The 23276-nt window shown below is 46.8% G+C and overlaps 1 protein-coding gene across 4 annotated transcripts in view; it reads right to left on the bottom strand.

Moving 5' to 3' along the window:
• Positions 1-1086: 1086 nt before the first annotated feature.
• Positions 1087-23276, bottom strand: part of GALNT17 (polypeptide N-acetylgalactosaminyltransferase 17) — a 628291-nt gene continuing 606101 nt past the window's right edge. For all 4 annotated transcript variants that reach the window (XM_004380774.2, XM_023735303.1, XM_023735304.1 and 1 more), the window contains 2 exons: positions 3791-3958; positions 1087-2419 (listed from right to left, as the gene is read on the bottom strand). In XM_004380774.2, the coding sequence (XP_004380831.1) occupies positions 2291-2419; positions 3791-3958 (297 nt within the window). In that variant the 3' untranslated portion in view covers positions 1087-2290. The remainder of the gene's footprint in view (positions 2420-3790; positions 3959-23276) is intronic.

Genomic DNA, 23276 nt, shown 5'->3' with positions numbered 1-23276 from the left:
GATGCTGCCCCCGCAGGCCCCATGGTCTAGAGGGGTGAGGACTCCACTGCATGGGGCCAAAAAGGGTGGTCAGGGTGACAAGGCCTGGCCACTGTCAACACTCCTCTCCCACAGCGCCAACCTGACTGTGCTAACCCGGGTGGTCAGGGGGTTAGTGAGTGAGGGCCAGATGTCAAGTTTCGTCCGTCCTCTTTAGGGGGAAGTGGTGTGCAAAGGTTGGCTGGCTTTGTCTCACCCCTGGGCTGGGAGGGCTTTTTGCCTTTAATTAGACCAAACAAACAAAACAACCAAAAGGCAGTTGTCATCGAGTCGACTCTGACTCATGGCAACCCCATGTACGCAGAATAGAACTGCTCCAGTGGAACTGCTCCATAGGGGTTTCAAGGCTGTAACCTTTTGGAAGCAGATTGCCAGGCCTTTCTTCCACAGCGCCGCTGCCAACCCTTCGGCTAGTAATCAAGTGCTTAACTGTTTGTGCCACCCCAGGACTCCTTAATAAGCCCAAACCCCCCACAACCAAAGAAGCCCTCTTCTATGTTGCACAAGCCCCCCTCCCAACCCCAGGCTCTGAAGGAATCAAGAAGGAAATAAGATACCAAGAATGGCTGCATGACTTGAGGAATGGAATCAATGTCACTGACTTGATGTGTAGAAACTGTTGAATTGGTGTATGTTTTGCTATGTATATTGCACCAAAAAATAAATAAAATAAATTATTTAAAAAAAAAAAAAGAAGCAGCAAACCAGGCCACTTTGGGAAGTGCTAACATGTATTTATTTCACAAGGTGAGAGATGGGGAGGGGGCATGACCACCAATAATGCCACCACGTGAGACACTGTGAACTACAAACTGGGCAGCTTTGGGGTTTGGTTCCAGGCAGGGACTGGCCGGGGGCAGCAGCAGGCAGAGAGATGGTGACGGGTGGAAGGGACAGCCTTCCCGTCCGGATACCACGCGGGGCTGGGCCGGTCTATGCCCTCCTGCATGGCCAGCAACAAGCAGCCAAGCCTGGGAGCATCTCAGCAGCCTCGTCCCAACCAGGCGAGCAGTTCAGCGGCAGGCCCACAGCTACGCATCTCGGTCTGCTCTACCACGCGCTCAGCTGCACACACCCAGACACACGCACCCACACGGAGCACGCATGTTTGCGCACACACATACGACACACACACTCCGCCATGCACACCACACAGCACACGGACTCACATGCGTGCACACACGGCCATATATTAACTCTGATTTATAAGTGCACCCTAACCAGAGGGCAATTGGGAAACAAAAAATTATTACTCTTAAGAGCGGAAACGACCGCCTTCCCCCTGTCAACCAGCAGAGCATGGGGTGAGATGAGAGGAATGCAGAACTGCTTCTGGGTTCCTGGCCCTGCTGGGCCAGCCGCAGCCCTGAAGCCCCAGGCGGTGGCCTCCTCTTGCTGCTCTCCCGGGGGGCAGCCTCCATGTCCAGGCTCCCTGGTCCTCACGCAGAGGGCGCTGGCACCCGCAGGCCCCAGCCGCGGCCCCTAGCAGCTGAGACCATCCTGTCTGCTCAGCTGGTTTACGCCCTGTTCCGCAGACACAGGCAGAAGAGTCGGCCCCGGTACAAAGGAGCCTGGTGTCCAGGTGGCCAGTAGCTGTAGCACCAGTTCCTTCCGGGCCATCTCAGGGAGGGTCCAGAAGAGTCTGGAGCCGTCGCCACTGAAGCCACCCTGATGGGAAGGTTTGGGGGTGGTGGCTGTCTTGGGGTTGCAGATGGGCATTTGGGCAGAAGCAATCCAGGGGAAACTTGAGTCTCAGGGTCTCGCTGCCTCCTCAGAGGATGGACAGGGGCTAGGATGTGGCTGAAGTCTCCCCCTGTCACTTTGATTAGGACTGAAGCTGCTGTGGCTGCAAAAGATGGGAGCGAGGAGGAGACCCTGCCAACCCCAGACCCTGACCCTGGGGTGGGAGCGAGGAGGGGACTCTGCCAGCCCCAGATCCTGACCCTGGGGTGCGGTGGGAAGATGACCAGGAGGAGATGTGGACAGTTTCGCTCTTTTGCACCAGGTCACATCCGGGGCTGCAGAAGACACATCTCTGGTTTCCCAGAGCAGGGTGGGGCCTTTCCATGGTGTGCAAGCCTCATGGGTGGCTGAGTGCCTCACGGACAGAATGTCTCCCCCTGGGGCCCTGGTGGCCCTGGAGAAGCCCTGGGTGCTGGACGAGCACCTGTTCTCCCCTTGCTGTCTCTGCACCCAAGTGGCTGATCCAGGGATGGACAGACCCTGTCCTGGACGCCCCAGCTTCTTCCCACTACTTAATGGAGTTCTTAATCGTCCACCTCTGTCCTGTGCAGCTGCGAAGGATGAGGTCGATGCCCGCCAGGCCGCGGTTCTCCACCTCCAGGCAGCGTCCTGTCCCCTTGTTCATGATGGCTCCGTTCTGGGAAGAGAGGGACGAAAACGGAGAGAGAAAGAACAAGACAGAGAGTCACAGACAGAGACAGAGAGACAGGCATAACCGCCTCCATCCCTGGCACGCAGCTTCTCATTGGGATCCAATCCCATTGAAATTCCATGCTCAGGGGGAGGAGCTGGGGAGCCTCCTCTGGGTACCCTTAAGTCAGGAAATACAAGCTTCATCAAGTTCAAGTGGCTGAGCCAGGTGGTGAGCATTGGGTAGGGGGGTCAGATGGGGGTATTCTAGATCTGACTTTCTCAACCCCACTGGCTGTAGGTATTTAGCAGGTTTCCAGGTAATGACCCCATCCTCCCCTCTCAAGATTTATCAGACCCTAAGCCCTGGTGACACAGCGGTTAAGAGCTCAGTTGCCAACCAAAAGGTCAGCAGTTTGAATCTCCCAGCCGCTCCTTGGAAACCCTATGGGGCAGTTCTACCTGTCCTATAGGGTCTCTATGAGTCAGAACTGACTTGACAACAATGGGTTTGGTTTTTTTTGTTTAACCTAGCCCTCAGGAGCCCTGGTGGTGCAGTGGTTAAGCACAGGGTTGCTAATCGAAAGGTTGGCGGTTCAAATCCACCAACCACTCCACGGGAGAAAGATGCGGCAGTCTGCTTCCGTAAAGATTACAGCCTTGGAAACCCTATGGGGCATTTCTACTCTGTCCTATACGGTTGCTATGAGTTGGAATCGACTTGACAGTGGTGGGTTTTGGTTGGGTAACCTAGCCCTCATGGCGACCCCCTATGTGCAAAGTAGAACTGTGCTCCATACGGTTTTCATGGCTGTGACTTTCCAGAAGCAGATCACCAGGTCTTTCTTCTAAGGTGTCTCTGGGTGGGTTTGAACTTCCAGCCTTTCAGTTAGTAGCCAAGTGCTTAATAATTTATGCCACCCAGAGCCAGAATCAACTCCATGGCAATTGGTTTTAACCTCTGGAGTTCCTAGGTTAACAGGCTTGGCTGCTAACCAAAAGGTTGGAATTCGAGTCTATTCAGAGGCACCTCAGAAGAAAGGTCTGGAGATCTACCTCCAAAACATCAGCCATTGAAAACCCTATGGAGCGCAGTTCTACTCTGACACACAAGGGGCCGCCATGAGTCTGAATCAACTTGATGGCAACAATTTTTTTCTTTTTTTAACCCAGTTCTAGCACGGACTATAAACAGTATCAGGAAGGCTGTCTCCCACAGAAATCCCCCACTGATTCCCCGGAAAGTGCTCTGGGCCCAGGAGCCTGGCCAGGGGCTAGGAGACGGGGTTCCGGGCTGCACCTTGCCGGGTCCCCTTGGGGAATGCCTGCAGCATCCTCACCTGCCCTAGGTGGCTGGCCCGGGCCATGGAGCACCCACCTGGATGAAGTTCCAGCGTTTGTACAGGCTGCTCTTGACCTTGTCACAGTCGAGAAGCTGGGGGAGCCGACTCTTGGCGTTGTCCACCAGGCAGCGGGTGTCAGGGAGCAGTGTGGTGGTCCCCAGTGCTCCCAGGTGCAGGAAGCCTTCCTTGGTATAGCGGGCCAGCTAGGGGAGAGCAGGGGAGTGGGGTAGGGGTGGGGTGGGGGTGGGGGGTAAGGCGTGAGCACAAGGAGAAAGTCTGCAGGCCTCACCCACACCTACTGGTCAACACTGCAGAGACAGCCACCCTCTAGTCCCATCACACCCCTCCATGTACCCACCCCATAGGCGAGCCTGCTCCAGGAAGCCCTCCTGGCTTGCTGAGTCTGGATACAGACTCCCGGGGCCACTCCCTGACTGTTTCCTTAGCACGTCCTCAGTCAAGGTTTCAGGATTCTAGTTGCCTGTTCAGCAATGGGGGAGCAGGAAGAGGGAAGGAGCAAGGTCTCTGATTTCTAAACCTGGCGGTGCTTTCAGGTGGCTGGGCCATCTTGAACAAATCACTTCACCTCTCAGCGCCTCCATTTCCTCCTCATTTGTAAACTGGAATTAATCAAACCTACATGGCTGCAAGGGGCCCCTGGGTGGTGCAAATGGTTAATGAGCTCGGCTGCTAACTGAAAGCTGGAGGTTCAAGTTCACCCAGATTTGCCTTGGAAGAAAGTCCTGGTGATCTACTTTCAAAAAATCAGCCACTGCAAACCCTGTGGAGCACAGTTTTACCCTGACAGACGTGGGGTCACCATGAGTCAGAACCGACTCTACAGCAACTGTTTTTGTTGTTTTTACACTGTTGCAAAGGGCCCAAAGGGGCAGCTCACTGAGGAAGAAACAGGTATATTAGAAGGTATTTCATCTCATAGGTATTAAAAGAAATAAAAAACTAAAACAACGAGACACCACATTTTATAAAAAGAGATTATCCTCATTGCGGCGATGTTCGCACAATTCGGGACCTCTCATCACTGGGCTGGGGGGAGCGTAAATTACTACAATCTTTTTGGAAGGACATTTCAAAATATGCAGCTGGTGCTTTATAAACATCCCTCCCTCTTTGACTCAGTAAGCCCACTTTTAGAAATCTCTCCCAAGGACACAGCTGGAATGTGAACAAATTTCATAAGTGTTCACTGCAGCATGGAAAACAATGGAAAAGCAGACGCATCCTAAATGTGCACCACAATCCTGGTGCTTGCTTTCTTGTCCATGCGCTGCAGCAAACGAACGCTAGGAGACGGTGGTAGGTGGCAAAAAAAGGCCACGTCCTGCACTCTCCCCTGTGTGCGTCGTTTGCGATATGACGCAGCGGTTCCCATGAAGACGTGGGGGCTAGTTCCCTATCCCGTGAATGCTGGCCTCGTGACTTGCTTCGGCCGACAGAATCTGGCACAAGTGAGGGTGTGCCTGTTCTCAGGCTAGGCCTAAAAATGCCTTGCTTGCTTCCGCCAAGGCTCTTAGAACCCTGCGGCCAGCACAGAGTTAGCCCAGGCTAGCTGGCTGGGGGATGAGAGACAGTGGCCCAGCCACTAGCCGGTCCACCACTGGAGAGTAGATGAGGACCTCCTAGATCAGCCAGCCCTCCACTGACCTGCTAGCTTGAATTATGCATTCAAGAGATGCATGAATGAATGTATAAGGTCAGCCAAGCCTGACCCAGATCCATCCAGCTGACCCGTAGACTCATGAGCAATAATGAATGCACAGTGTTTGAAGTCACTAACTTTTGGGGTGGTTGTTACACAGCAGTCGCTAACTGATACAGAGATAGTCTGCCTGCCTGCCCTTCCTGCAGTGGGGCCCATAGTAGGTGTGGCCTCCCTCCCCCTGGCTGCTCGTTCATGGTGGCCCCATGTGTGTCAGAGTAAAACTGTGCTCCATAGGATGTTCAAGGAGTAGATTTCCAGGCTTTTCTTCCAAGGTGCCTCTCAGTGGACTTGAACCTCCAACCTTTTGGTTAGCAGCCAAGTGCATTAACCATTTACCCCACCCAGGGACTCGCTGTTGTTGTTGTTGTTAGGTGCTGCTGAGTCAATTTTCAACTCATAGCAACCCTATGCAACAGAGTAGAACCGCCCCATAGGGTTTTCTAGGCCATCTTTACAGCAGCACATGACCAGGTCTCTTCTCCCACGAGGCCGCTGGGTGGGTCTGAACCGCTAGCCTTTTGGTTAGCAGCCAACTGTTTTACCACTGAACCAACAAGGCTCCCTAGGGACTCCTTAGTCCAACTTAAAACACAACCAAAATGTATTGACCTGTCTTACACATTCCTTAGGGGCAGAGAGTGTGGGTAATTAATTTCATCCCTTGCCAGGAGCAAATCACACACCAAGTGCTCAAAACTTTTTTGTGGATGAGCACATTACACATAGGGTGAATGTTTTCATCTTAAAAATTCCGTCACATCTGCTCAGTTAAACTCCACCAGCATATCTGAAGAGTCTGTGTGTGTCCTGCCTGGGGACAGGCTTGGGAAGTATGCAGATGGGCTGTGTTCCCACGGAGATGATCCCAGTGCAGGCTGAGGGCCACACACAGCAGGCTAAGAGGCAAGCATGTTACTGCAGACTTGGCCCTACAGTCCTAGGAGGCGGCTAGGGTAGGAGTGACGATCATTTCTACGGCCGGAGCCTAATAAATTTAAAAAGTCAAAATACCAGCTAATGTGTACTGAAGGCATACTCCGCATCCTTTCTAAGCATGGTATGTTTTTGTTGTTAGCTGCCTCAGGTCAGCAACCCCATGCACAATGGTTTGAAATGCTGCCCAGTCCTTCACCATCCCCATGATCAGTCGAGGATGGGATCGTTGGGATCCATCCACACAGTTTTTGTTGGCTGATTTTTGAAAGCCAGGCCTTTCTTCCTAGTCTTAGTCTGAAAGTTCTGCTGAAACCTGCTCGGCATCAAGGCATCACGTACGCCTCAACTAACAGACGGGTAGTGGCTGTGCTTGAGATGCACTGGATAGGAATTGAACCCAGGTCTTCCATGTGGAAGGTGAAAACTCCACTACTGAACCACTGCCCCATAAGCACTGTATAACCAAAAATCCTATTGCTGTCTAGTGGATTCCAACTCATAATGACCCCATGTGTTACAGACTTGAACTGCTCCACGTGGTTATTTCTTGGCTGTAATCTTAATGGAAGCAGATCGCCAGGCCTTTCTTCTGCAGTACTGCTGGGAGTGTTCGAACCACCAACCTTTGGGTTAGTAGTTGAACAACTGTATAGAGAGCAAATAATGTAATTTTCACAACAACTCTGTAAGATAGCTTCCACTGCTCTGCCCATTTTACAGATGAGGAAATGGACGCATGAAGACATCTGGTCACTTGGGTGGATTTCTAGTCTGTAATCCCCTTTTGGCCTCTCTCCTTGGGTCCCCGGAGGCTCCATGGCCTGCCTGCCCTGGCCCAGCAGCTGAGCAGTAGAAGGGCTTCCTTGGGGCTTATGGGTGGTGTGGCCTCCGCCCCAGGGCCTGGGCGTTTCCACCAGGGGTGAAGCAAGAAGGCAGCTCTGTGGGGTGCAGGACTGGCTCTTCTCCTGGGGATGAAAGCCTCCGTGGGGGTCCCTGCCTCCTGGTGAAAGCCCTCAGAAACTTCCCTGTGATCCAGAAAGAGGAGCCTGCTCCCTCTGACACAGTGACAGAGAGTTTATTAAGTGCCCTCGAGAGATGCAGACAGCATGTGCTTTAAACCCAAATTAGTTCCAAATCAGAGTAATTGTCAGAGGCAAAATGGAAAGAAAATCAGAAGCCCTTCTTCCCCTGTCGAAACCAACGTCTCCCTGAATATATGTAAATTCACCGAACGCAGAGTGATGAGTGACGGCAAGCTGCCTTTATGTTCTGGGGAAAGATATACACAGCTGCTTATTGAAATTGTGAATCAATCTATTATCCAGCAGGCAAATGAGCAGCGCCAAGAACATTAATTAACTGAGCGTATCTGTGACCCAGATGTTTAAAGAGCGAAGCACAATGCCACTGAGAGCTGGAGGATCTCCTTGCTGAAGTCTGTCAGGGCATGAAAACAAGGGAACCCAGATACTAGAAACTGCAATGGCCAAACGGCACCCAGGCCAGCAGGTGTCAGGGTGGGCAGGGGCAGGGAAGGTGGCCCTGGGTGGGATTTCCTGTCTGGGAAATGTGCTGGGCCACTGCATAGGCCCTGTCTGTCTAGGGAGAAGCCCAGGGGCCGGCACCTGGCTTCATCTGATGACAGAGTCAGGGACAGGCTACTGTGGGGCTAAAGCCAGACCAACAAATCTAGCCCCCACTTCTCCTCCACTTGGCGGCAGGCTGGAGAGCGCTGGGACCTGACAGCAACCAAAAACAAACAAACAAAAAACTCCAAACCAGTTGCCCTGGAGCCCAGTCCCACCCCATGTGTGCAGAGTAGAACTGTGCTCCATAGGTTTTTAAGGCTGTATGACCTTTTGGAAGCAGATTGCCAGGACTTTCTTCTGAGGCATCTCTGATTGGATCTGAACCACCACCCTTTCAGTTAGTAGTTAAGCGGTTAACCATCTGCACCATTCAGGGACTTGACATCAGCCTCATCCCCCTTTTTGTCCTGGTCCTGGATCAGGAACCTTCCATGGTGACCTTCTAAGCAGGTCAAGTCCACCTACCACCGCTCCCTGACCCCAGGCCGAGACTCCACGCTCCCTCTCAAGCCCTCTGCTCCCTGCCCTCTGCATGTTCCACAGGCTTTCCTGCCTCCAGGACTTTGCTCCAGCTGTCTCCCTGCCTGGAAATGCTATTTATTGGCCTTCTTTCTAGAATGTTCTGGCTGCAACTTTCCTAGGCCTCAGTGCAATGATCTCTTCCACGATGTCTTCCCCAACTCTTCCAGCCCCCAGCTGTCTCCTCTCAGGTCTTCAGAGCAACTAGATCTGTATGCCGTACTGCCCCCTTTCTTGTCTTGGCTGACAGACATTGGGTCATTTCCACTTTTGAGCTATTATGAATAATGGTGCTATGAACATTTGTGTACAAGTTTTGTGTGAATGTATGTTTTCAGTTCTCTTGGGTATATTCCTAGGAGTGAAACTGCTGGGTCATATGGTAACTCTGAAGAACACTGGTGGCACAATGGTTAAGAGCTCGGCTGCAAACCAAAAAGTCAGCGGTTCGAACCTACCAGCTGCTCCATGGGAGAAAAGACCTGGTGATCTGCTCCCATAAACACTACAGCCTTGGAAACCCTATGGGACAGTTCTACTCTGTCTTGTAAGGTTGCTGTCATAGATTGAATTGTGTTCCCCCAAAAAATCTGTTAACTTGGGTAGGCCATGAGTCCCAGTATTTGTGATTGTCCACCATTTTGTCATCTGATGTAATTTTCCTTTGTGTTGTAAATCCTATCTCTATGAAGTTAATGAGATGGGATTAGTGGCAATTATGTTAATGAGACAGGACTAAATCTACAAGATCAGGTTTTGTCTTAAGTCAATCTCTTTTGAGATATAAAAGAAAGAAGCAAGCAGAAGTGCCAGGGGGACCTCATACTACCAAGGAACAAGAGCAAGGAGGACTGTGCATCCTTTGGACCTGGGGTCCCCTTGCTGAGAAGCTCCTCAACCAGGGAAGATTGATGACAAGGACCTTCTTCCCCCAGAGCTGACACAGAGAGAAAGCCTTCCCCTGAGTTGGCACCCTGAATTCGGACTTCTAGCCTCCCAGGCTGTGAGAGAATAAACTTCTGTTTGTTAAAGCCATCCATTTGTGGTATTTCTGTTATAGCAGCACTGGATGACTAAGACAGTCGCTATGAGTCAGAATCGACTTGATGGCAACGGTTTGGATGGCGTTTTATAGTAACTCTATGTTTAAACTTTTGAAGAACTGTCAAACTGTTTTCTAAAGCAATGGCACCCCTTTACAATTCCACCAGCAACAGACAAGGATTCCAATTTCTCCACATCTTCACCAACACTTGTTATTTTCTGTTTTTTTATTTCTAAAATTTTATTTTGATTATAGCCATCCTAGTAGGTATGAATTGGTATCATTGTGGTTTTGACTTGGATTCCCCTAATGATTAATGATGTTAAACATCTTTTCATGAAATTATTGGCCATTTGTATATCTTCTTTGAAGAAACGTTTATTCAAACTCTTCACCTATTTTTAAAAAATTAATTTTAAAAATTAAGTTTCTATTGTTGAGTAGTAAGAGTTTTTAAAATATATTCTTGATAAAAACAAAACCCTTTCCTGTCAAGTTGATCTGACTCATACTGACCTTATAGGACAGAGAAGAACTTCCCCATAGGGTTTCCAAGGAGCAGCTGGTGGATTTGAACTGCTGATCTTTTGGTTAGCAGCCAAGGTCTTAACCACTGTGCCACCAGGGCTCCATATTCTTGATACTCGACCCTTACTGGAAATATGATTTGTAAATATTTTCTCCCATTCTGTGGGTTATCTTTTCATTTTTCTTTTTTTTTTAAAATTGTACTTTAGATGAAGGTTTACAGTGCAAACTAGTTTCTCACTAAACAACACACATATAGTTCTGTGACATTGGCTGCCAACATGTCAACACTCTTCCCTTCTTGACCTTGGGTTCCCCGTTAACAGCCTTCCTGCCCATTCCTGCCTTCTCATCCTTGCCCCTGGGCTGGTGTACCCATTTAGTCCCATTTTGTTTTATGGGCCTGTCTATTCTTTGGCTGAAGGGTGCACCTCAGGAATGACTTCAGTACTGAGTTAAAAAGGTGTCCAGGGGCCATAGACTTTTCACTTTCTTGATGATGTCCTTTAATGCACAAAAGCTTTTAATTTTAATGAAGTCTGATATATCTTTTTTTGTTGTTGTTGCCTGTACCTTTGGCATCATATCTAAGAAATTGTTTCCCAGTCCAAGGTCATGAAGGCTTACACCTATGCTTTCTTCTGAGAGTTTTATAGTTTGGCTTTTACATATAGGTTTTGATCAATTTTAAATTAATTTTTATATATGATGTGAGGCAGGGCTCCAACTTCATTCTTTTGCATGTGGATATCCAGTTGTCACAGCATTATTTGCTGAAAAGACCTTTCTTTCCCCACTGAATGGTCTTGGCATTCTTGTCAAAAATCAGTTGACTATAGATGTATGGGTTTATTTCTGGATTCTCCTTTCTATCCCATTGGTCTCTATGTCTATCCTTATCCTAGGACCATACTGTCTTGATGACTGTAGCTTTGCAGTAAGTTTTAAAATCGGGAAGTGTGAGTCTTCCAATTTTTTTCTTATTTTTCAAGATTATTTTGGATATCCTGTGTCCCTTGAAATTCCACATAAATTGTAGGATCAGCTTGTCCAATTCTCCAAAAATGGCAGCTGGAGTTTTGATAAGGATTGCATTGAATCTGTAGATCAATTTGGGAAGTACTGCCATCTTAACAATATTAAGTCTTCCAATCCATGAACATAGGATGTCTTTCTGGTCATTTAGATCTTCTTTAATTTCTTTCAACAATGTTTTGTACTTTTCAGTATGTAAGACTTGCACTTCTTTGGTTAAATTATTCCTAGGAATTTTACTCTTTTTGATCTTATTATAAATGAATTTTTTTCTTAACTTCATTTTCAGATTGTTCACTGTCGGTATGAGCAGTACCTATAAGACACTTCCACGAATTCCAGGTAGCCACTCTGGTACTTTTTAGTCACTCAGAACTGTGAGCTCTGCAATGCCCCTGACTCCTGCTTCCACAGGACCATGTCTGGGTGCTGCACTGACCTTACCTACTGCAGACCCATATTCCACTGTATCTGGACCTCTTCTACCTCTCTCTTCATTTACCTCATGCGACTCCCTGTCAGCCTGTCTTAGGCTGGGTTCTCTAGAGAAGTAAAAGTAAAACCAGTGAAGTATCTATCTTATCTAATCTATCTTTCTAGATTTCTATCAAGGAAATGGCTCAGACAGTTGTAGAGGCTGGAAAGTCAGGGGCCTTCTAGTGACTCATGTAGCTGCGGGGACTGGCAAACCCAAGATAGGCAAGTCATATACAGGCTGCAGAGGGCGACAAATCCCAAGATTGGCAGGTAAACTGGCAGGCTGCTGGTTCTCAGATTGCAGAGGTTGATGAATCCCAAGATTGGTAGGTAAGCTGCTAGCTCAAGTCCCAAGAACCAGAGGTCAGATGAACAGGAGACAGCTGCAGTATCCAGAATGAGCAAAAGCCCACAAGCCTTGCCAGAAAGTCCACCTATATGGGATGCAGGCCACACTCCATAGGAAACTCCTTTTCAGCTGATAAGCTACTCACAGCAGAACCTATCACGGAGGTGATCACATTATATCAGATCTCATCATGAAAGTGATTACATCATTATACAACCGCCAAACTATATCATAACTGCCAAACCACTGAGAATCATGGCCCGGCCAAGTTGACATACAACCTTAAGGATAACAGTCCACCCCTTGTCAACTTGGCACCTGTACGTGTATCCTTAAAACATACATAATCTCTGAATAAAGACAATTATAATGTCATACCTGTACCTAACATGATACAACTAACATGCGTACAACCGAAAATGCAGTAGCCCTGTTTACATCTTGTATTTTGTAACTGAAGATAACAAAAATATTTGATGCACACATACAAGGAAGAAATAATCATAATAATTATAGTCCTCATTTCTGCAACTGGTCACGTGGTCATAACTGGTATTTAGAACTACCTTCTTCCACCACCCATTCCATATTCCCTTTTCCCTCAGAAGCACCTCAGCTGGTCGTGGTTCTTTGCCTGGTCAGGTGACCCAAACCTTCAATTTTGAAGGGTCTCGGTCATTACTAGTCATGTCAGAATTAGGTTGCTGTAGTTTTCCATTGACTTTAATTACAGGGCATGGAAGTACTATGAGATGCCCTAAGAGATCTCCTGCATTCCAGACATACTTCCCTTTACCTCCATTATGTAATATCAATCCAATTTCTTCTTGGTAATCAGGATCAATCACCCCAGCCAATATGGTAACTCCCTTCTTTGCCTGTTGATCCAGAGGAATAAGGAGGCCAAAGTGGGCAGATAGCATTCTTAACTCCTAGTTCAATGGAATCAGTGATGTGTCTCCAGATGGGAGCATTCCTCCCTTTGGAACTAAGACCTCTAGACCTGCAAAGCATAGGTCCCCAGGACAGGAAGCAAAAATTTTTTGAGTGAATCAAGAGGGGTAATATGAGTGGTGACACTCCCATTTCCATCCCTTGATTACTGGACCCATGAATCCTGGCTATAGGAGAAACAACACCATATACTGGACACTGGTTTAGAGCATATACATCCTCCCGGAGAACACTGCTCCAACCCTGCAAGGTATTGCTAATTGTGTCTTTAGAAGGCTATTACACTGTTTTATCAAGCCAGCTGCTAAAGGATGATGGGGAACATGGCAAGACCAGTGAATTCCATGAGACTGGGTCCATTGCCACACTTCATTTGCTGTGAAGTGAGTCTCTTGATCTGAGGCAATACTGTGTGGGATACCATGATGGTGGAAAAGGCATTCTGTAAGTCCACAGATGGTAGTTTTGGCAGAAGAATTGTGTGCAGGGAAGGCAAGTCCATACCCAGAGTAAGTGTCTATTCCAGTAAGAACAAAATGCTGCCCTTTCCATGATGATAGTGGTCCAGTGTAATCAACCTGTCACAAGGCTGCTGGCTGATCACCTCAAGGAATGGTGGTGCCATATCGGGGATTCAGCATTGGTTTCTGCTGCTGGAAGATTAGGCACTCAGCAGTGGTTGTAGCCAAGTCAGCCTTGGTGAGTGGAAGTCCATGTTGCTAAGCCCATGCATAATCTCTATCCCTGCCACCATGGCCACTCTGTTAATGAGCCCACTGGGCAATGACGGGAGTGGCTGGGGTAAGAAGATGACTGGTTTCCACAGAACATGTCATCCTATCCACTTGATTATAAAAATCCTCCTTTGCTGAGGTCACCCTTTGGTGAGCATTCATATAAGACACAAATATCTTCATTTCTTTGGCCCATTTAGAGAGGTCTATCCACTCACCTCTTCCCATACCTCCTTGTCTCCAATTTTCCAATGATGTTCCTTCCAAGTCCCTGAACATCCAGCCAAACCACTCGCCACAACCCATGAATTAGCATACAATTGCACATCTGGCCATTTCTCCTTCCAAGCAAAGTGAACAACCAGGTGCACTGCTTGAAGTTCTTCGCACTGGGAGGATTTCCCTTCACCACTGTCCTTCAGGGAGGTCCCAGAAAGGGGCTATAGTAATGCCATGGTCCACTCTCGAGTGGTGCCCGCATATCGCACAGAAGCATCTGTAAACCAGGCATGAATTTTCTTTTCTTCAGTTAACTGATCATAAGGAACTCCCCATAAGGCAGACTAGGAGATGGGTGCAGACTAGGAGATGGAAGGTAATGTGACAGAAGTGGAGACCATGGGCATTTGGGACACTTCCTCATGGAACTTACTTGTGCCTTCAGGTTCTGCTCGGACCTGATCTCGTGTATACCACTTCCATTTAATGATGGGAGTGCTGCTGTGCACGTCCAACTTTATGGCTCTGTGGGTCAGACAATATCCAGTTCATGATGGGAAGCTCAGGCCACATGGTGATTTTGTGGCCCATGGTTAAGCATTCAGTCTCTACTAAGGCCTAGTTACAATCTAAAAGCTGTTTCACAAAAGGAGAGTAGTTATCTGCAGAGGATGGCAGGCTTTGCTCCAAAATCCTAAAGGTCTATGCTGTGATTCACCAATAGTGGCCTGTCAAAGACTCCAAACAGCATCTCTATCTGTCATTGACACTTCAAGCACCATTGGATCAGCTAGATCATATGGCCCAAATGGCAGAGTGGCTTGCATGGCAGCCTGAACCTGTTGCAGAGCCTTCTCTTGTTCTGGGCTCCACTCAAAACTAGCAGTTTTTCGAATTACTTGATAAATAGGCCACAGTAGCACACCCAAATGAGGGATATGTTGCCTCCAAAATCCAAAGAGGCCCACTAAGCATTGTACCTCCTTTTCAGTTGTGGGAGGGGCCAGATGCAATAAATTATTCTTCACTTTAGAAGGAATACCTTGACATGCCCCACACCACTGGACCCCTAGAAATTTCACTGAGGTGAAAGGCAAAATCCTGAGGGTTTGCACTGTGATTCACCAATAGGGGCCTGCCAAAGACTCCAAACAGCACCTCTATCTGCCACTGACACTTCAAGCACCATTGGATCTGCCAGATAATATGACTCAAGTGGCAGAGCAGCTTGCACGGCAGCCTGAACCTGTTGCAGAGCCTTTTCTTGTTCTGGCCCCACTCAAAACTAGCAGCTTTTTGAGTCACTTGATAAATAGGCCAGAGTAGCACACCCAAATGAGGAATATGTGGCCTCCAAAATCCAAAGAGGCCCACTAGGAGATGTGCCTCCTTTTTAGTTGTGGGAGGAACAAGATGCAATAACTTATCCTTGACTTTAGAAGGAATATCTCGACAAGCCCCACACCACTGGACCCCTAGAAATTTCACTGAGGTGGAAGGTGCCTGAATTTTTGTGGGATTAATTTCCGACCCTCTAGCATGCAAATGTTTTACCAATAAGTCCAGAGTCATTGACACTTCTTCCTTTCTAGGTCCAATCAGCATGATGTCATCAATGTAATGGACGAGTGTGACGTCTTGTGGAAGGGAAAGGCAATCAAGGTCCCTGCAGACTAAATTATGACATGAGGTTGGAGAGTTGATATACTTCTGAGGTTAGGCACTGAAGGTGTATTGCTGGCCTTGCCACCTGAAGGCAAACTGTTTCTAGTGGTCCTTTGAAACAGGTATGGAGAAAAAGGCATTAGCCAGATCAATAGCTGCATACCAGGTACCAGGAGAAGTATTAATTTGCTCAAGCAAAGAAACCACATCTTGAGCAGCAGCTGCAATTGGAGTCACCACCTGGTTAAGTTTTCCATAATCTATTGTTACTCTCTAAGATCCATCTGTTTTTTGCACAGGCCAAATAGGCGAGTTGAATGGGGATGTGGTGGGAATCAGCACCTCTGTACCCTTCAAGTCCTTGAGGGTGGCAGTAATCTCCGCAATCCCTCCAGGAATGCAGTATTGCTTTTGGTTTACTATTTTCCTAGGTAGAGGCAGTTCTAATGGCTTCCACTTGGCTTTTCCTACCATAATAGCCCTTACTCCATTTGTCAGGGATCCAATGTGGGGGTTCTGTCAGTTTCTGAGTACATCTATTCCAATTATGCATTCCTGAACTTGGGAAATCACTAAAGGATGGGTTTGGGGACCCACTGGACCTACTGTGAGATAGACCTGACCTAAGACTCCATTAATAACCAGACCTCCATATGTCCCCACTCTGACTTGTGGGCCACAGTGGTTTCAGGTCTCCTGGAATTAGTGTCAGTTCAGAGCCAGTATCCAGTAATCCCTGAAAAGTCTGATTATTTCCTTTTCCACAGTGCACAGTCACTCTGGTAAAAGACCATAGATTTTTCAGAAGGCTAGGAGAAAGATTAACAATATAAATTTTTGGCAGTGTAGTGGGGTCCTCCTCAAGGGGACCCAGCTCCCCTTCATTCAAGCGATTATGGATCTATAAACTCGCTCACATCTGGGAATTGATAGAGAAGCCGTCACTCTCTATCCTGGTAACTGGAGTTAGTCTGCTGTTTATTTGACCTAGAATTCTTCTGCTTGTACAGATCAAGTAAATATTTAGCAGATTTCCTATCTATTTCACTCCTAGGGACACCATGACTAAGTAGCCAATGCCATAAGCCCATATGATCAGATTATTTTGATTACTGCTTTGACTCTGCTGTCCATATCAGTCATCACGCCCACCTTGTCTTTGTCGATTGAGTGCTGCCACTTGGCCCCTACCACTATGGGGTCCAATCAGCCCCATTGCAGTTAGGTGTCTTAATTCAGTTATGGCAGTTCCCACTGTCAAATTTGACTTACATAAAATAGCAATCGCAGCAGTCTTCAAGGATGCTGGGACTCCCTTCACAAATTTGTTCCTTACCATTTTGGTAAAAGGTGTGTTCTCTGGGCACTCCGTGTGTGGGTCTGTGGGTTGTCTCAGGAAAAGACAACTTTCAGTGCAGTCAGCAGGACAGAGGCATAATATTCTGACCATGATTTCTAATTTTAATCTGGATTTCTGGACTAACAGCTATGTTTTTTGAGAAAAACATGTTTTTCTTCAGTGGTCAAAACCAGGACGTGAAACCATATGCCCCAAGGGGTCTTAACCAAGTGACCATCTGCATTCCTCAAATACTCATACTCAGGAAGAGTGCTGTCTGGGTGCTGTTTCCAACACAATATGTTTGCAAGTCAGACAGAGAAAATACATGTAAGCATCTTGTGACCACAATGTAAGCATCCTGTGAAACTATCTGTAATCAATAACTATACTTTTAATAATCAATAACCAATCAGAGTGTAATTATTACAATATTCATTGATTTTCCTGTAACTGCCCTCCCTATGGTTTGGTTCCTCTTTTTACCCCCTAAGGATATTGGTATAAAACGAAACTGCCCCTGGACTACCTGGTTCCATTTTCAATGGGCTATGTAGTTCCCCAATTGCAATTGTTTTAAACCCTTAATAAACCTCTCTGTTTTAACTTGAAACAGCATTTAACTTTTTCTCTACAACATGGTCTAACCTGACAAATTCACTCTAATGTGCCAATTTCCCTAAGCCTTTGGATATCTTCTTCTACAGTATACCAAGGAAGGTCAGTACTTCAACTTGATTTAGTGTAGGCCACTGTGTATTCAGTGCTTCAGCAACCCAACCAAATAAACTATTAGATCTTTTCCTAACCTCTCAAGCTGAAACAGTGAATGAAAAATCCGCTTAGTGGGCCCATATCAATAAATTCAGATTGATCCATCTTTATGTTCCTTGCACCATTATGCTACTCCCTTAATAGCTATTCCCACACATATTCCCTAGGTTTCTGTATGTACATATTAGAAAAGTCAATCAGTCCTTTTGGAGTTTGGTATACTTCCTCCAGGGTTAGACTTTGTACTTCACCTTTTGGGGCTCACTGGGACTTAAGTCTAGTTATAGGTCTAGAAGCCAAAATGGGTGGTGGAGATGTATTTTGAGAACATTCAGCATTGTCTTGTAAGGCATCTGCCTCAGGCGATGCCCTAGGCAATGAAGACAAAGCCTTTCCCACACAGCTATGCTAATCTCATCAGATGGGAGTGGAGGGACTAATGGTTTTACTGGAGAGGGTGGGGCTAGTTCTGTTGGCAGGAGTGTTTCAACAGTATTTAGGGGCTCAATGTCCCCAGCTTCCCGATTATCTGCCCATATGTCCCCATCCCAAGTTTCAGGGTTCCATTTCTTCCCAATCAATGCCCTCACTTTAATTTCAGACACCTCTTGAGGTTGGCAATTGAGTTGGCATTGTAATTCAGCCGCTCATACAGTAAGACTCTGGGTTTGGTTTTCGGCAATATGAGCCCTGTTACTACAAGAAATAAGGCTTTCTTTCAAGGCACAAGTGGAAACTTTGAGGTCATTTATGTGGTGCTTGAGCTGTGAACCTGAAGCCCTGAGCTCATCTCTTTCTTTCACCACTTTGTCTGGCAAAAGTAGGACCAACCAACCAGCTTCCTTGTACTTTTCATTATGACAAATCTGTAGAAAGGTATCAAACATATGATTACCCAGAGCCTCACCTCTCACCAATATTTGCTCTATTGGTGGTAATATTTTGTACAGTTCTATTGCCACTTCATGCCATGGATTAGCAGTACCCTGTTTACTACTGGAAGCAGAGTCATCAACATCTTTAAGACTAACCAGACTTGAGAACCGATTTAGAAAACTCATCCTTACAATTTTGTTTCTCTAGAACCAGTCTCGGTACCAAATGACTTAGGCTGGGTTCTCTAGAGAAGCAAAACCAGTGAAGTGTCTATATGTATATATGTATATATATACATATACATATATATATATATAGAGAGAGAGAGAGATTTATATCAAGGAAATAGCTCATGCAGTTATAAAGGCTGGAAAGTCAGGAAGCTTCTCCTAACTCACTTAGCTGCAGGGGCTGGTGAAGCCAAGATCGGCAGGTCAGACAACAGGACTCTGGCTTACAGGCTGTGGAGGCTGACAAATCCCAAGATCAGCAAGTAAACTGCTAGCTCAAGCCCCAAGAACTGGAGGTCAGATGAACAGGAGCCAGATGTAGGATCTAGTGCAAGCAAAGGCCTGGGACCCTTGCCAGAAAGTCCACCTATATTGGATGCAGGCCACACCCCCAAGGAAACTCCCTTTCATCTGATTGGCTACTCAAAGCAGATCCCATCATGGAGGTGATCATATTATATTAGATCTCATCATGCAAGTGATCACATCATTATATGACTGCCAAACTACATCATAACTGCCAAACCACTGAGAATCATGGCCAAGCCAAGCTGACACACAACCTTAACAATCACACAGCCCTACCCAACATCTCTCCCACCTCCACCAGGGTCTAGATTTTAAAATCATGCCCTTCCTGTTCAATCTTCTAGCCTATATTCTGGAGCTACACTGCCCTCAGAGAAGCTCACTTCCCACTTTGTTGAGTGGTTATCTCCCCAATCCCTCAAATCCTATCTTCACTTTCTCACCTCCTTTGGTCTCTGTCCCCTCCTCATTCTGCAGGTACCCTAAGCCATTATTTCTCCCTTCTCTTTCATTTTTTCAACCTGGTAAGCCTGCAAACATCACCAGATTTTTATGCCCAGAAGATCCTCCCCAGGAACAGCTCTCGTTATCTCCTTGGATTTCCTCTCTCTTATTCTTTTGTTGTTGTGTGTCTTCGAGTCAATGCCAACTCATAGTGACCTGATAGGACAGCACAGAACTGCCCCATAGGGTTTCCAAGGCTATAATCTTTACAGAAGCTGACTGCCACATCTATCTCCTGCAGAGCAGCTGGTAGGTTTGAACTGCCGAACTTTTGTTAGCAGCTGAGTGTTTTAACCATTGGACCACGAGGGCTCCATTTCTTATTCTTAATGCTTTGCAATGCGGCTTCTGCCACCACCATTTCATTGGATTTGCTGTCTTAATGTCACCATGATCACTAATCATCAACTTCAATTGCTTTTTCATAGTCCTTATCCTGGGCACCAACTATGGTCCAGACACTGATGGGTGAAGATGGTACAGCCTCTTCTCCCTCCCCACCCACTCTCTTGAAGAGCTACTCCATTCTCAGGACTTTAAGTAGCACTTAGAGTCCCTGAATGGCTCAAATGGTAAGCACTCGGTTACTAACTGAAAAGTTGGAGGTTCGAATCCACCCAGCAGCACTGCGGAAGAAAGGTCTGGTGATCTACTTCTGAAAGATCACAGCCATTGAAAACCCCATGGAGCACAGTTCTAGTCTGACACACATGGATTCTCCATGAGTCAGAAGTGACTCAAGGGCAACTGGTTTGGTTTGGTTTTAGATATGCTAATTAATTTGGCTAATTATGCCAAATTCCTATTTCAAAACCAAACTTTTCCCTCAATTCCAAATTTGTATATACAACTTCTTACTTGACATCTATTAAACATCTCAAATGTACATGACCAAAATGGAACCCACCTTCTCCCATGTACCCCACCCACCCCTACACACTCATCCTGAGTCTGTTTGGTGATGACATCTCCATCCTTCCAGCAAGCACTGTGACTTTAGCCTTGACTTGGTTCTTTCTCTGACCCAGCATTTTCGACTACCCCACTGCTACTTCCTTGTCCCATGTCACTGTCACCTCTTGACCAGAGTAGTGCAATGGCCTCCTAACTTGTCTCTCGGCTCCCAGCTTTGCCCCCTGTCCTTTTCCAACATAGCACCCAGAGTGATTGATTTAAAAACATTATACTGTGCTTTTTAAAACTGTTACTTTAAAATGGAGTTATATCCTGCCATTCCTCTGCTTCCCATCTCACTCAAAAGTAAAAAATCCTTACAAGGATTACAAAACTTTACAATCCTAGAAGACCCAACTCAATCTGACAGTAGGTCTCCAAGCTCAAACCCCACCACTCTGCCCCTTGCTTCATCCGTTCCAGCCACAAGTGGCCTCCTTGCTGATGTGTGAACACGCCAGGCCAGTTCCTGCTCAGAGCTCTGCCCTGGCTGTTCCTGCTCTCTCTCCTCCACTCACGGCCAACAGGCCGCCAGCTCGCTGCTGGACACCACAGTCCTGTGCTAGCTCTCCCCCAGGATCTGCACTAGCAAACTCGAGTCAGCTTTACCCCCTCCTTCTCCCTTATCTTCTCATGCACAAAGTTATAAACCCTATAATTTCTGCCTCCATCGTGTCTCTCTCCTATGTTTCTTCCTAAAATTCAAGGTGTGATTATTCTGAACACCTGACTCCTGGGTGGCTTTGTACCTGTCCCTCCTGCCTCCAGGCCTTTCCAGTTCCAATCTATCCTACCCAAGTCTGCAGCTTCAAATCACATGATTCCCTGCCACAACCTCAATTGCTCCCCAGTGCCCAATTTCAGAAAAACTTTCTACCACGACCTTTCCTGAGAGGGCCCCAAATAACCTTTTCAGGCTTAATTCTTGGTTTCCTGGCTTAGTCAGACAGATTACTTGAGGTTTCTCAAAAGCAGCCCAAAGTTCTGTCTTCTGTATGGAGGATACCACCCCCCCATCCCCACCCTACCTCCACGGGTTCCATAAAGCTCCTCTCCTGAATGTGATCTCTTTCAACTTATTTTCTATTTTATGAACATGTCTTTCCTTGTCATACTTTATTGTTGTTTTTAGGACAGCAGCGTCCAACTCATTTTCATATAGCACAAGGACCAAGAAAAGTACCTTGCAGAAAGCAAGCACTCTGTAAATGTCTTTTGAATTGAATGCAATTATTCTAAATTTGGCTGCTCAACCCAAGAGGAGACTGAACATCATTACCCACAACCTTAATGCATGAGAAAAACACCTCAGAGCGCAAACGCAATGAATTCTCATTCAGGGGAGTAGATGGAAGAATTTGCTATTTAAAATGATCTAAGAGACACACACAACTATTAACCCACATTTAACAGCCTGGAGGGACAACTAAAACATGCAGGCTGCAGCCAGATAAACAAACACCAGCCAAACAATTGGGGATGACTCTAGAACACACAGAATCCATCGAGTTGTCAATGAAAACATGGCTCACAATTGCTTTTGTATTAAGTCCTTCTCATTACTTTAAGATTAGGCAGTCACTAGAGAAAACCACGGCTCCACGAAAAACGCAATTTGCTCAGCATCCAATGGGAGACAGAGAGTTGGCTTCCAATGATTCAAATCTGCTTTGGGGTGATTTTATTTGTTTATTGCTTGGTTGAAACCCAAAAGAATTGGAAGAGTCTGTGTAGGTCCGGCTCACTATTATTACTCCCCATTGCTAACCCCCACATTGTCTCATGATCTTGTTTTTGTCTCCCGTTCTAGTCTCTATAAAAAAGTTTAAGATTAACCGATGCTCCTCCTTGGAGGGTGGGAAACAAGTGATAATGATCTAGGAATGAAAAACCAAACAAAGCACCCGTCTTGTGACAAGAAAACCAGGATGTCGCTAGATAAACCCCCAAAATACCACTAAAAGATGAACTCATCTGGGACCTGACCACCTCAAGGGGGAACTAACACAAACTTCTAAGACCCATAATCCTGTCCCTATAAAGCCTTCGGCCAGTCTCCAGTTGGGGAGATGGATTTTTGGAGGGATCTATTCCCCTCTGTCTCCTATATATTGATACATAATTAAACTCTTGCTGCTCACCTCACCCTTGTCTTAGAATTGGCTATTGTGGCAGGCGGCTCCAATCCATGTTACTGTGGTAACAGAATGGTTTCTTGTGACCCCATGGACACACACATATTCTTAAAAACAAACAGACCTTCTTGACTGTCCTTGGCATGCAGGAAGCAGGGCCAGGACAAAAGAAGAGGCAGCCCAGCAAAGGACGGCAGCCCTCCAGGGCCACTGGACAGCAAAGACCCAGTTCTTCCTGTGAACAGTGGAGGCCTCGGGCTGGGGAACACGCTCAGTCCTTACTGGCCTTGTGACACTTACAGAGAATTCTGCCTTTAGGTCTGTCCTCAGGAGGGACCAATCTCTGGAGAAGGACATCATGCTTGGTAAAGTAGAGGGTCAGGGAAAAACAGGGAGACCCTCAGTGAGATGGACTGACACAGCAGCCACAACAATGGGCTCAAACATACCAACCATCATGAAGATGGTGCGGGACTGTGCAATGTTTCATTCTGTTGCATGTGGGGTCGCCAAGAGCTGGAGCCCACTCAACGGCATCTAATAACAACAGCAACTGCCTTTGGGGCTTCTCAATGCCAGATTCCAAACTGAATACAGAAAAGAAAAATTGTCTCAAAAACGTATCAC

This window comes from Trichechus manatus, unplaced genomic scaffold, assembly GCF_000243295.1.
Source record: "Trichechus manatus latirostris isolate Lorelei unplaced genomic scaffold, TriManLat1.0 scaffold00077, whole genome shotgun sequence".
NCBI classification, from domain to species: domain Eukaryota; kingdom Metazoa; phylum Chordata; class Mammalia; order Sirenia; family Trichechidae; genus Trichechus; species Trichechus manatus.
Note: the sequence above shows the minus strand (reverse complement) of the source record. Positions and strands in the feature narration are given on the sequence as shown.